The sequence below is a fragment of the Solanum dulcamara genome, chromosome 10 (genome assembly GCF_947179165.1).
Source record: "Solanum dulcamara chromosome 10, daSolDulc1.2, whole genome shotgun sequence".
Classification (NCBI taxonomy): domain Eukaryota; kingdom Viridiplantae; phylum Streptophyta; class Magnoliopsida; order Solanales; family Solanaceae; genus Solanum; species Solanum dulcamara.
Window position 1 is genome coordinate 1,948,856 of NC_077246.1, and position 14,392 is coordinate 1,963,247.

General features: G+C 32.5%; 2 protein-coding genes across 2 annotated transcripts; one reads left to right on the forward strand and one right to left on the reverse strand.

Moving 5' to 3' along the window:
* Positions 1-316: 316 nt before the first annotated feature.
* LOC129871624 (senescence/dehydration-associated protein At4g35985, chloroplastic) lies at positions 317-4,937 on the reverse strand. The gene is made up of 5 exons (XM_055946580.1): positions 4,232-4,937; positions 3,229-3,347; positions 2,326-2,492; positions 1,376-1,460; positions 317-692 (listed from the first exon to the last, which is right to left on the reverse strand). Exons 1-5 carry the CDS (start codon positions 4,799-4,801, stop codon positions 536-538), a joined length of 1,098 nt encoding a protein of 365 aa, XP_055802555.1. The 5' UTR covers positions 4,802-4,937; the 3' UTR covers positions 317-535.
* A 1,475-nt stretch (positions 4,938-6,412) lies between these two features.
* On the forward strand, positions 6,413-9,819 carry LOC129871610 (cytochrome B5-like protein). The gene is made up of 6 exons (XM_055946568.1): positions 6,413-6,543; positions 6,654-6,750; positions 7,309-7,349; positions 8,475-8,552; positions 8,671-8,762; positions 9,389-9,819. The coding sequence occupies exons 2-6, from the start codon at positions 6,669-6,671 to the stop codon at positions 9,456-9,458; spliced, it is 363 nt and encodes a 120-aa protein (XP_055802543.1). The 5' UTR covers positions 6,413-6,543; positions 6,654-6,668; the 3' UTR covers positions 9,459-9,819.
* The last annotated feature ends 4,573 nt before the right edge of the window (positions 9,820-14,392 follow it).

Consider the following 14,392-nt stretch of genomic DNA (forward strand, 5'->3'; position numbering starts at 1 on the left):
GCATCCTCATTAATGACATCTCTATTTTCAGCGTTAAGATGTCACGAAATAGAAATTCAAGATTTTAAGTATTTTTCAGGTGTGTTACTTCACTAATTATCTAGAAATTAATCAACTGACTCTGTTGGCCCCCAAACTTGGCTAAGCCGAGCCTCATAGGCTTGGCGATCAACACTTGTTATATTTTCACTAATGACATCTCTTTTTTTAGTGTTTCAACGTCACGTAATAAGAATTCTAGATCTTATGTGTTTATCATGCATATTTTGTGAAATCAGTCGATCAACTCCATTGTAATGATTCAAAATTGTTAATATATTTTTCAAGCAACTTGAAAAACAATGTCATTTTCATTATTTCATGTCTTACAACAACTTATCTTTTTCACTCCTTACAACAAACAACAATATCATACCATGTGTAACTCAACAAGTAGGATCTGAGGATGATAAAATATACGCAAACTTTACGTGTAGCTTTGTAGAGTAGAGAGATTGCTTACGATCGACCCTCATTTTTCTCCATACGTTTTTAACTATTTTCTATTTTTAGCAGCATTGAGTGCACCAGAGGAGACAGAAGAAGCAGGATTAAGTGCCTTCCTAATTTTGAATACATTCCAAGCAGTTCCTGCACAATGCCCTACTGTTGCTAGTGCATCTTCTGTTGCATCCCCTGCATTCTCTCCATACCTATTTCTCATTCAAAAAAAAAAATATAATCAAATATTTTTCATTTGTGATATGACATGAAAATAAAATTCTGTTTCGGTAAGACTTGATCTGAATCGTTGTTCAGATTCAAGTTGGTTTAATGAGGGCGATCTCAAATAGTTCAAACCATATTCTAACAAAGTGATTACTAGTAACGAGACAACGCCACATAATCAGGGGCGGATTTAATGTTATGGTATGGGATCATATTAACCCCGTACTCTCAATGCAAAGCATAATTTTATGTGTAAAAATTTACTAAATTGCAACAAATGGTAGATATAAACTCAGAACTTAAAATACAATAGGTTCAATAATAAGAACCTTAATGATTAAATCATGGATCCATCTCTAGCAACATTTGGGATTTAAACGTGTGACCTAAACGTATGACCTAAAGCAATTCTAACGTGTGACCTAAACATAATGTTTCCTTATTAGTCTGTTCCAAAACGATTGACATATGTGAAACTAACTTAATTTTAAGCTTCTCATTTTACTTTCATATGACATGTTTTCATAACCAAGTTCCAAGAATCGTTCCTTATTTCTTAAATTTCATTTTCAATCAAATACGGCCATGTAAAATGAATCGGAGGGAATATTTAGCAAATCTATTTTCGTACTCGTTAGCGCTGTTTTGTGAAAGAATATAATTGTACCTGTTAGTGACCATCCTAGTAACAGCACCAGAAGTTGCAGATAATGTTTGTTTTTCAGCAGCTTCAGCAGCATCTAATATCTTGTCTGCAGTTTCAACAAGAAATTAATCATAAATATTCTTGAAATGGAAAAATAAAGAATAAGGAATTGTGTGGACATATAAAAAGTTGTTTGATTATACATTAAACTGATTTTGTAGGTTAGTTTTTGAAAAGGAGTTATAAAGTGAAATTTTCCGGTCACAAAATTTCAACCTTTTTTAAAAAATAAGACAACATGTTCAAATATAACTTTAACTTCAAACACTTTTTTTTGTTTGGCATAATATATAAATATGACCCTTAACATGACTTCAGCCGGCAATTATGACCTCTAATTTTACTAGTGCAGAAGTATGCACTTTAATTATCCAAAACTTAAACAAATAGAAACATTCATCCTACATAGCAATTTTGTGTACTACGTGGCGTCCTACGTGTATTATGTCACGGAGGACACGTGTGTCTACTTGTTCAATTTTATACTAGTTTAAGTATCTACTTATGCACACCCAAAGTTGGAGGGCATAGATACCAGCTAAATCCAAGTTAAGTGGCATATTTATATATTATGCCATTTTTTTCTAAATTCCAACCATACATATGTTCAAACGTCTATTAAGGGTCCGTTTGGACATGAATTATTCTTTTCAAAAAAATATATGTTTAGTTATACATATAAGACTTATTTTGTTGGTTATTTTTTAAAGAAGTGTTTTTCAGTAAAATTTTCATTCACTCATGAAACTTTCAACTCTTTTTGAGGTGAAATACATGTTCAAACGCAATATCAAATTTTGAAATGTCATTTTTTTCTTTAAAAATGTTATTGAGTGTCTGTCGAATCCTATTTAACACAATTATAAGAGTTTTTTTTTAAGAATCCAAACAACATAGATATAATTACTTACTGACAGCATCAAGTGAAGCCAATAAAACTTCTCCAGGGACCATGGTGAAGAATTTTTTGCCAGCTTGGGACCTAACCATAGGCCCCATAACTGATCCACTTGCAATTCCAACTCCATTAAGCATAGATTTGCTCATTTTTTCTGTCATTTTTGACAGCTTCCTCACACTACAAACAAATTCAATGACAACTTTTTTAGTTCAAGTTTTTTTGACTTTGTAGACACAAGATAAAAACACCTTTACTACGGTTTCAGAATTTTAAATTTTTGGGTGTCACACTACTTTAAACAGTAACCTATGGAAAAATCTTCAATATAGAGTAAAATAATACTTAATATTTATTAGCAAATTTGCATACAAAATTTAGACTTATTCTGTTGGCTTAGTTAAAATTTTACTTATGGGCTCAAACTTGCATTCTTACAGTGGTAAATCTGAGTTTTAACCACGAACACCATAAAACTCATTATTTCTAAGAGTGCCATATATAATATTTATACTTTCCTTATAAATATATATACAAATATACATGTATATATAGATTTTCAATTGAAATTATGGGATGGCGTGACACCCTTTCCAACTACATAGATCTGCCCCTGCCTTTCAATGTCATATATTAGCAAATTGCCTCGTATTTGTATTTGATTTTTGAATAATAAAAGCGTGTAATAGGTCAATATGATAATTTAAACGTGTAACTGATTTTTCAAAATAAATTCACCAGCAAATTTATGCCTTTTTTCCAACAATTAAGAGATTTCGTATAATATATGGATACCCTTTTTAACTTTTTGAATAATGAGATAAAAGAATCATTATTGGTAGACATAACTCTGTTTCTTTTCTTTATTTAGCTTTTTGACAAAATGATAAAAGATAATGAGAAAGGAATTTAGTACCGTTGTAGGCTTTCATTGACAGCATTTTTATTTGTGGTATTATTGCCTTTCTTTTTGGTAATAGTAGAACCAGAATTCTCTATAGCTGGAAGTAAAATGTTTTCTCCTCCCTTTTGCATCTGCATTTAATAACGTAACGGAAAAAATGAAATTTAGATCTAATTCAATCTTAAAAATTATAAGTATAAAGTGAGGTTTGTTTAAGACTATATAAGAGACAACTACATATTCCGTCAACTTAGAGTCGGATTCTGACAAGAAAACAGAGTTTAGGGCTAACTTAACTTCGAAATAGAGTTACTATTGACGATTAACGGAGCTTCCATTTAAGGCTTATAACACTTTTTCTTCTGATCTTCTAGCACCGAAAAGGTGTCAGACTTTATACATTGTGTTACCACTAAATAAAACCCGGTGTTTTTAATAAATAGTATGTACCCTTTCCGCTCCCCAATGAAGCAACTTCCAAAATCATTGTTGATGGAGAACAAACTATACAAAGGTGGACTTAGTTTGTAGGCTACACGAGATATGTATTAAGAAATTCATCAAATATCTATAAATATAAAGGTTAAACTCAGTTATTATAGTATAATATTAACTTGAGATCGCTTTACAAACTCATAAATTTTAAATTTTGAATCAAAATGCGGTAATGTCCAACAAATAATTCTTCGAGACCATATAAAGAGACCACAACTAATCCCCTCGACCACACAGACACATTTTAACAAATAAAAGACAAAGCAACAACAACAATAAACTCAGGGTAATACAAATGGGGTTTGAGGAGGCCGACAGAGTGTACACCTTACCCCTAACTAGGTATAGAGATTGTTTGTGATAGACTCTCACTTCAAAGAGAAGATGTAAGAGAAAGCAGAAACAACAACAAGATAGTACAATAATCCAGGCTAACGAAACAAGCAGCAGTAATAAAAATCTAAGAATATGAAAGAAAAAAAACAAGAACAAAACTAATTAGGTAAATAAAAATACAAACCTGATTTGTATAAGCATTGCTACATTTGAAAATCCCTTTAACAATTTGACCTGTTCCTTCAGCAATTGCTTTAGCCAAAACATTATTATAATCTTCAATTCTTGGAGCAAATTCTTTCCAATCAATATCACTTTTCCTAATTGATGATGATGAACAAGTGAACATAGCATTTTCTTTAAGAAAAGCATCTAAAACTCCAAGATTTCCACTACCCTTTTCTGAAAATGTGACACCATAACTCAAAGGATGTCCATTGTTAATAGGCAAAGTGAACAAATAATGTAAAGAATCAAGCTTTACTATTGGTTCATCTTTTGTAAGTGGCCATTGAAGTTCATCACCAACTTTTATAATTGTAGCTACACAAACATCTTCTTCTGATATAGAAAATATTGTGAAAAATCCATTGGCAAGTTCTAGAGTTTCCCCTTCATCCATTAGATGAACTCTGCATGATGGAATGTTTACAAGAACTTCATGTTTGATGTTCTCGATTTTTGGGGTTTGTTTTTGTGATGAGGTTTTGGCTATGGGCAAACTTTTGGATCTCTTTGTCTTAAAGCAACTCATTTTCTCTATTTTGGTGTTGTTTCTTTCTTTGCACCTTGGAAGAACTTTGAGATATAAAAAGGAAGGGAAAAGAGTGTGGGTAGGGTGGGGTAATTTATGTTTCAGCAGGTAAGTCTTATTTTCAAGATTATAAATTTCATATTTTAAGGAGGCTTATGATTTATTTATAGATATTTTTGAGTGAGTTGATCGTTTCGTATTTATATCATTGACTCTTATGGAGCTTCAATGAAGTATAATATATGATAATTTTAAGTCATAATCAAAAGTAAACATATAAAAGTTTAAATAATTTCAAAAGTATTTTGACGCGTAAAATATATTTAGTTTACTTTAAAATTCTATGAAAATCGAGAACAAATACGAGAGGATTTTTTTTTTTCTTTTGAAAAGAAGGATGATAGATTTAAAGGGAATATTAAGATGTAAAGGAGATGGTTAATAGAGAAAGTTTAGTACTTTAATTGATTCTACATATTGTTCGTATTGGTTACTTATTCTTTTCTTCAAAGAGAAGTTGTTGGAAATTCAAATCTTAATAAACAAGGTCGAAGGCTCAAAAATTTATTTATTTATTATTTATTAATAATAATTATTTGACGTTTAATATTTACCTAGCCGATTTGAGCACCACTAATTAAGTCATAAGTATATATATTTTTATAAGTTTAGCCGATTCAAAATTATTATTAGAATTACGAGATTAGAGTTAAAAAAAAAGTTACAAACTTTAGACATATGAGAGTCAAGTTTGGCATATTGTTTGTACGAGCAAATTTCAGACAAGTTTGTATGAAATTTAATTTGACAATTTAGACATTTTTACATGAAGTCTAACTATATATTTTAAAACTCAAGACTCTTCATTTTGCTTGTGATAACTTCATTTTATTTCTCTTATGATACCTCATTCATTTCATCATCCAAAATTAATTTATTCATCCATATCATATCATTTCACTCATGTACCTCATTCATTTCATTTATGGTGCCTCAATTTAATTTAGGAAAAAATACTTAATTAGACAAATAATCCTATCATATTTACTAACTATTTTCATAGTTTGATGTAATTACATATTGTCCTACTAATTAATAATTTCATACTATATTTCAAGTCAAATACACTTAGATACATGTATTTTTGCTATCAGATATACTAAAATAGAGAGAGAGGCAAGCGAGAGAAGGAGAGAGGCGAGCGAGATAGTATATGTATTCCAGATACACGCGAATCACACTAGATACATGTGTCTGGAATACCAGATACAAGGAGAGAGGCGAGCGAGATAGGAGAGTGGAGAGAGAGATAAAAGAGAGGCGAGCGAGAGATTCAGATACATGTGAATCTACTTGGATACAGTGTATCTAAAATAAATTAAATTTAATTTTGACCTCCTGTATCTTAGATACATGTATTTGAACGCACTATGTATATGTATTCGAAGTCCAAAATCTTATAAGATTCATAATATTATAAATTAGCGTGAAATAAGCAATTAATTTCTAAACTAATGAAATTTTTACAAGTTATACTTCAATTTAATCATTTGTATAAGTTAAATAGTAATGTGACAATTGGCTACTGTATATAAGTCAATCGACCCGGCCCATTACCCAATGCCCGGGCGATAGTCCATAGATACACTTGTCAACAACAGTCCTCCCAGGCGAATCTCACTTCAATAAATTTCGCCGGAAAATCAAGATTCCAGCAGCTCCTTCATCCACATTTATCGCCGGTAACAACCTCAACTTTAATATTTTGATGAGATGTGTCAATTTTGTCTGATATTGTAACTATATATATGCTCCAATTTTCTAATTGTTTTGCTCATTTGTTCAATTATAGAGCTAAATTTGAGATATGGATGTCATTTTGGCGACAATATTTTTCGGTATCTTGCTAGCTGTGCTCATTGTGATACCCCGACTGCGCGGTAAATCTGGTGAGCTTTTTAGCCGATTCTGTATGGGTTTTGTTAGAGTAGGTTAGAGTTCCACGGTGGTTTGCTTATATAGACTTGCAAATCTTCCTCGTGAGTTAGCTTTAGCTTTTGAAGTTGAGTTAGACTCAAATGTCACATCTTTATATAGTACTGGAGTCAGGTTCATCCTGTTTGGGCCTGTGGTCCATGCTTCAGTTGGGTCAGGGCGTGAAGGGGGTGGTTTGTTTATGTGGATTTGGGCAATTCTCCTCTCATGAGTCAGCTTTTGAGATTGATTTAGGCTCAAATGTCATATTTTTACATAGTATCATAGTCATGGTCATCCTCGCTCCTAGTTCACGCTCTAGTTGGGCCTGGGTCGAACGGGTATTAGAGTTGGTTAGAGTCCCGCATTGGTTGGAGAATGGACTGATGATTTCGGGCAAGTCCTCTCCTCATGAGCTAGTTTTTGGGTTATGTTAAGGCTAATTGCCATAGCTTTATAAGTTTCAAGTTTGTAATGTTCTTATACTCAGAAAGAATTTGATGTTTGATTATTGTCGTTTGTGTTCACCACAGATCAGCCTAAAAGAAAGGTTGCCTCAAAGGCTCAGAACAAGGTACTTTAACTTACACTTATATCATATATTACCTTTTGAATAGGTCCTTGATAGGTTACTTTTGTTGTCAAATTTTTAGGCACTTCATTTCAATTGTTCACTTAATAACTATGTTTGTCAAGATAATAGTTTTAGTGGTTATTGTGTGGAAAAAAATTCATCTTGGCTCTGACTCAACTCCACAAGCCAACTCAAGTATTCAGGAATTCCCAAAACCATGTAAGGAAACTACAACTCATATACTACGTGGGATTTTAATACTGCCGGTAGGCTGAGGGTTGGACATCTAGAGCATAGAGTAAGATGACATGGATTGCTCAACTGGGTAGCCGAACACTACGGAGTAGGGATACTTCTACCTCTGATACCATGTTAAGAAATGGACCTTGGCCTACCTTAAAGTTAGCTCAAGTTGTAAGGATTACTCAAGATCATATAAGGAGACTACAACACATACAATTAATTAACTGATATGAAAATTTGGAGAAGACAAAGAAGCAAAGATTGTTTTATATCTCAGATTTCTCTTGTTTATTTGCAAAACAACTGGATATATTAGTTTACTTTGTAGATTACTCCTCATGTACTAGATTTATCTCTTTATAGATGATAGGTGACGCCCTGCATGAATTATTCTTATTCTTAAACCTTGTTGGTAGGGGGTCTATCAGAAACAACCTTTCTATTTCTAAGGCCGGGGTAAGGTTTGTGCGCACTCTACCCCCTCCCCAAGCCCCACTTTGTGGGACTACACTGGGTATAGTGGTGGGGTGGGGTGGGGGGGGGGTGAGGGGAGAGTGCAATGTCTTTAAGAAAGAAGGGCAAAACTTAAAGGAAGGGAAGTCCTTTGAGAACAATAAATTGTGTGTTGGTGTTTAAAGCAATTGACAAGTCCTGCATCTATCATTGTTTGTTCTTGTTAGCAAATTATTTTGCTAGATGACTGCACAAAGCTTCATAACTGACCGATTTAATAATTTTCTTTTCTTGTGCGTGTTGTTGTTAAGCATATTGTTTGTGCACCAGCAGTTGTACAATCACTTTCTTGTCTTTAAATTTTCCCTAGGTTGTGTGATTATGCTGATTGCTTTTCTTTCTTTTGGGATGTGTTCTTTTAAACTGAAGGCAGTCAAATCATATAGCAAAGCTGAAGTTGCTCTGCATAACAAGAGAACTGATTGCTGGATTATTATCAAAGATAAGGTCTTTTTGATTCTCTACTTGACCACATAAAGCATTACTTAAACATGTGGAATATTAACCTTTCCCTGGTCACATTCTTTTCCTAATATATTCTCTCTTCCGCTTTTTCTGTCTTTAGGTGTTCGATGTTACCTCGTATGTTGAAGAACACCCAGGGGGCGATGCCATCCTAGATCATGCAGGTGATGATTCAACTGAAGGTTTCTATGGGTAAGCCTTTTCAAATTTCCTTCTTCCACTAATTCAGTTAATAACGATATTGTAATCCTAGAAATGGGGTCTGAGGAGGGTAAAATGTACGAAGATCTTACCCCTACCTTTGCGGGGCAGAGAGGTTGTTTCCAATAGGCCTCGCCTCAATCTTCCACTAATTCTGTAACAGTAGGAAAAAAATATCTGAGGAGATAAATTATTACAAAACAATATCTACATTTGTCTCTTTGCTGTAATGTCCCTCCGATAATCCTTTATGGCTTGACACCAGGTGATTTTCCAACAAGTCCTTCATATTCTTACAATCTTTGGGAAATTTTCTTGTCTTAGCTTTACTAATTCTCATCTTCTTATACTGAATCCAATTTTTCTTGTTTTATATTAGTTTTTGTGAACGTATGCATGATCAAAGTCAAAGTTTTGGTTAACTCGCTCTTTTAATTGTCCTCTAATTTCATTTTCCCAGAGATAGGAAACTTAAAGTAGCCTCTTAACTATGTAATCACCGATCATACTTGATCCTATTCCATTTGTGGTTCTGCATGCCCTTCATTGTCTTATTTCATCTAAGTTTCAATGTTGTTGTATTAACCATTCAAATCGCGGTCACATTCTTGTTACAGACCACAACATGCTACACGGGTATTTGAGATGATTGATGACTTCTGCATCGGAGATCTAGAACATAAATGATTACTTCCATCGATTGATTGGTAATGAATTGTTCATGTGATGACAAAATTCGAGGAGCTTGCCTACCTCATAATAAAGCATCACTTGCGTCTACGATGACCTGTTGCCCTGTTTACCATCTTCCCATATCACGCTCTGCACTGCTGATTTTCCCGAATTCAATTGTACTGTCGTCTTCTTTTGTTAATCAGCTTTGCATGGATTTGAAACCCGATGTATCATCCATTAGTTGTTATTTAGACATGCCTTTTGTTCCTAAGTCCCCTTCAAGTTTATAAAGTAGTTATGCTGACCAAGAGCTTGCTCCTGACATTGAAATGTTTGGTAGTTTTGGGAGTTATGAAGCTATGCACTTGGAGTATTTTTGCTACACTAGCACCTAAGATTTTGGCTTAGCGGTCAGTGAAGTCGGTGACATTATGAGAGATTAGGGTTCAAAGTGTTGGGTGGTTTTTTTTTTATGAGCTTAGGTCTTGGTGTTCAGAGTTACTCGATACAAATGTTGTACCCTGACTCCCACCCACCCAAAATATATTTAGGTCTTGGTGTGTGGAGTTATTTGATAAATGTGTAGGTGGTAAGATAGCAGATACATGGTAGAATATTTGAGGTGCACGCTCAAATGCTCTACTTCTAATTCCATTTAAACATATTTCTCGAAGTTATAATACGATCGGGCCGTATGGATTGTATATGAAAATTATAATTCAAATCTAATTTAAATGGGCTTGGATTGAATTGGATTGGATTCTTTAAGTTCGATTATGGATTAATCGATTTGAATACTTTTGGATTTCAGTTTAAATTTTTGAGCCTTTAAGGCACGCCATAATAATTAACAACTTCAATTCATCAAATAGTTCTCTTTAGAATGTACATTTTTCTATCATTAACAAGGATTGAGGTCATCAGGTCTGGTCTGTAATTGTTTGTTTGATTTATATAACAGATAAGGTCATAGGATACTAATCTATTAGATCTTTGAAAATTGGAATTATAAGTATTGGATACATATTATATGGTTCGGGTAATATAACACAAAAACTTCATTTTACTTTTATATTAGAAAATCCAAATATATTTAAAAAATTATAAATTTTTAAAAATAAAAATTCATAGTCCATCTATATAATCCAAAAATTCGTTATTTCAACTTAATTATGATATAATCCATCTCCCAAAGGGAAAAAGTCTTTCTTGAAACAGAATTAACTAACCATTTCATTATTAAATTCGAGTTCCTAAGTCGAATTGGTTTAGGAATATTTTTGCTTCTCAACTCTTATAAATACATAACGTTGTTTGAGACCACTTTCAACTTTTAATTATTTTTTAAAATTTTAATCAGAGGTTTCAAATCACAACATCCATTATCATATATCATCAACCCCGTCATTACCATAAGTCATAAGTTACGTTACTACCTGTAACTAACACCATCTGCTCTCATACCGAGTGGGAAATCAACAAAAAAATCATATGGAGACTATTTTCGATTACAAATTTCCCTCCTCTGAAGCTTGTGTAGATATTTCTCAAATAGAAACACCACAAGAAGAAATAAATATTAATAAAGATAACAATATTTATTCTTCTTCTTTACCCCTTTTATCTATTAAATTTCACATTGGTACACATGAACTATGTAGGTATAAACGACCCCATGACCCTGAAGAATTCCAATATTATCGACCTACTCTTGCCAATTCACTTCATCTTGAATATTACCCTTCTATATACAAGTCATATGACTTGTTCTACTGCGCCTTACGAGAAAATATGGAGAATTTGGGAGAGGAGTTTGAGAATAAATATCGTCGTGTTATCATTGATGATGTGATAGGTGAAGTACGTAACATTATTGATGATGAGTCTAACAAGGGACGCGAAAAAGTGGAGGTGTATGTTGGTATAACATTCGTCGTTGAACGTTTTGTTGATGAAAATATTTTGAGGGATAATTGTGTGATTTGTTTTGAAGAGCTTAGGAAGAGGGGAAAGGTGATGTGCACACCTTGTTCACATATGTTTCATCAAGATTGTATTGCAAAATGGTTGAAGAATGGTCATTCTTGCCCTATTTGCCGTCAACATATATAAAAAAAAAGATAATTCGAGAAATTTTAGTAGCTCGGTTAATTGGTTATCTGAATTTTCATTTTTTTTAGAGAATATTCGATTTCTCACCTTGTAATCCCCTTCCCATTTTCTCTTTCCCTACCCCAATTTTTACTTTTTATTTTTTATTTAAAAATAAATAAATAAATTAGTTGGATCTATCTTGCTAGAGACAAATAGTTGGTAGGATATGTTCAATGGTTGATGTGATTAAGGAAGCTGAATTGAATACAACACTTTGAACAAATTGATAATTCCAAGCTCACTTACATTATGCTTTTTCTTTTCATTGATATATATACTGCACCAAAATAGTAAAGTATTTTTATTTGAATAACGCTATTTAATTTATATTTAATTTTAAGAAAAAAATGTATACGTCTATTCACAATTTCATCTGAATGAGGTTTGCAAAAATAGTTAAAACTTCAATTATATGTATTTGAAGTTCAAGCAAAAATGTCATCATTCCTCTCTCTTATGTTAGAAATTATGCAGCACTTGGAATATTTTCGCTACACTAGCACTCATGATTTTGGCTCAACGATAGTGAAGTTGGTGAAATTACGAGAGATTAGGGTTTAAAGTGTTAGATGATCTTTTTTCTCATCAGCTTAGGTCTTGGTGTCCAGAGTTACTCGATACAAGTGTTGTATCACGCCCCCATCCACCCAAAATTTATTTAGGTCTTAGTGTACAAAGTTACTTTGATATGTGTATAGGTGATAGGATAGTAGGTAAATGCTGAAATAGTTGAGGTGCATGCTCAAAGGCTCTACTTCTAATTCCATATCCATTTAAACATATTTCTCGAAGTTACCAAGGTAGATTTGGGATATTGTCAAATTTTGATATTTACCCCCCAATTAGGTTGGGGCTTCAGGCCGTTCGGATTGCATATGAGAATTCAATTCAAATCTAATTTAAATAAGCTCGACTTGTATTGGATTCTTTAAGTTCGATTATGCATTAATCTGTTTGGATGTTTTGAATTTCAATTTTAATTTTTGAGTTTTTAAAGGCAGGGTATAATAGTTAACAACCTCAATTCACGTAATAATTTTCTCTTTAGAATGAATAACCTTTTATTGTTGACAAGGATTGAGGTCATCTTGTCACTTATGACATGTAATTCTATATTTGACTTAATAAGGTCTTTGCTGATGTTACTCTTCGATTAGACTTTTAAAAAATTAACCTATTAGTATTAGATACATACATATTGTTAGGATTGAATATAAGACATAAAAACTCCATTTTATTTTTACATTAAAAAATCCAAAAACATTTCTTTTTTTCTAAAATAATTTTTTGTCAATAAAATTCACGGTCCATCTATGCAATCCAAAAATTTGTTATTTCAACTTATTTATGATATAATATAAATACAATCCATCTCCCAAAGTGAAAAGGTATTTATTTTTGGGTCTTTCTTGGGACAGAATTAATTAACCCTTTCCTTATTTATTAAATTCGAGTTCCTAAGTCGAATTGGTTTAGGATTTTTGCTTCTCAACTCTTAAATACATAAAGACCGTTTGAAACTACTTTCTACATTTAATTTTTAAAAAAAAATCTTAATCAGAGTTTTTGAATCACAACATATTTACCTATATCATCAACCCCCGCAACATTATCACAAGTTACTATCTACAACTATCACCATCCGCTCTCACACCTAGTGAAAAAACAAAAATACAAAAAAAAAACTATATATATGGAGACTATTTTGAGTTACAACCTTCCCTCCTTGAAGCTTGGGTACTAATTTCTCAAATAGAAACACCACAAGAAGAATTAAACTTTAATAAAGATAACAATATTTCTTCTTCTTCTTTACCCCTCTTATCTATTAAATTTGACCTTTGTATAGAGGATCGATGTTGGTATAAACCACCCCATGACCATGAACAATTCCAATAGTATCGACCTACTCTTGCCAATGCACTTCACCCTTCAATATACATGTCATACGACTTGTTCTACCACGCCTTGCTAGAAAATATGGAGAATTTGAGAGAAGAGTTTGAGAATAATTATCGTTGTGATGTGATAGACGAAGTACGTGACATTGTGGATAATGAGTCTAACAAGGGATGCAAAAAAGTGGAGGTATATGTTGGTATAATATTCGTCGTTGAACATTTTCTTGATGAAAGTATTTTGAGTGATGATTGTGTGATTTGTTTTGAAGAGCTTGGGAAGGAGGGAGAGTTGATGTGCACACCTTGTTCACATGTGTTTCATCAAGATTGTATTGAAAAATGGTTAGTTTTGTCGTTATGATCTCCTAGATAGTTAGTCTTTTGTGTTTCACTTTTTTCTTCTTTAATATATATAAAAAGAAAAACTCGGTAAATTTTAGTGGGTCAATTGATTGGCTATTTGAACTTTCACTTTGTTAGTGAGGATTCAATTTTCCCATCTTGTAATCCCCTTATATTTTCTTTTCCCCTAACCCAATTTTTATTTTTTATTTTTTATTAAAAAAAAACCATTAATTGGATCTACATTTGCTTGAGAGAAATAGTTGGTAGAATTGAATACAACAGCGAGAACAAATTGAGAATTCCAAGCTCACTTACATTATGCCTTTTCTTTTCATTTATGTTTTTACAAATACTAAAAAATTTACGAGTATTTTATTTGAACGTCATTATTTAATTTGTATTTAATTTATTTTATTTTAAATGTATAAGTCTTCTCACTTTAGAAATTTCATATGAATGAAAGTTTCAAAAAGTAGCTACACTTCAACCATCTGTAACTAAAGTTCAAACAAATATTTCATCATTCCTCTCCCTTATGTTAGAAAC

Bases quoted from the DNA above. Each gene is read 5' to 3' on its own strand.
- LOC129871610 (XM_055946568.1), top strand. From the start codon at position 6,669: ATGGATGTCATTTTGGCGACAATATTTTTCGGTATCTTGCTAGCTGTG. The intron at 6,751-7,308 runs GTGAGCTTTTTA...TGTTCACCACAG, and splicing joins CCGACTGCGCGGTAAATCTG to ATCAGCCTAAAAGAAAGGTT. The intron at 8,553-8,670 runs GTCTTTTTGATT...TTCTGTCTTTAG, and splicing joins GGATTATTATCAAAGATAAG to GTGTTCGATGTTACCTCGTA.
- LOC129871624 (XM_055946580.1), bottom strand. From the start codon at position 4,801: ATGAGTTGCTTTAAGACAAAGAGATCCAAAAGTTTGCCCATAGCCAAA. The intron at 3,348-4,231 runs GTTTGTATTTTT...TATTAAATGCAG, and splicing joins GCAATGCTTATACAAATCAG to ATGCAAAAGGGAGGAGAAAA. The intron at 693-1,375 runs GTACAATTATAT...AATGAGAAATAG, and splicing joins ACTAGGATGGTCACTAACAG to GTATGGAGAGAATGCAGGGG.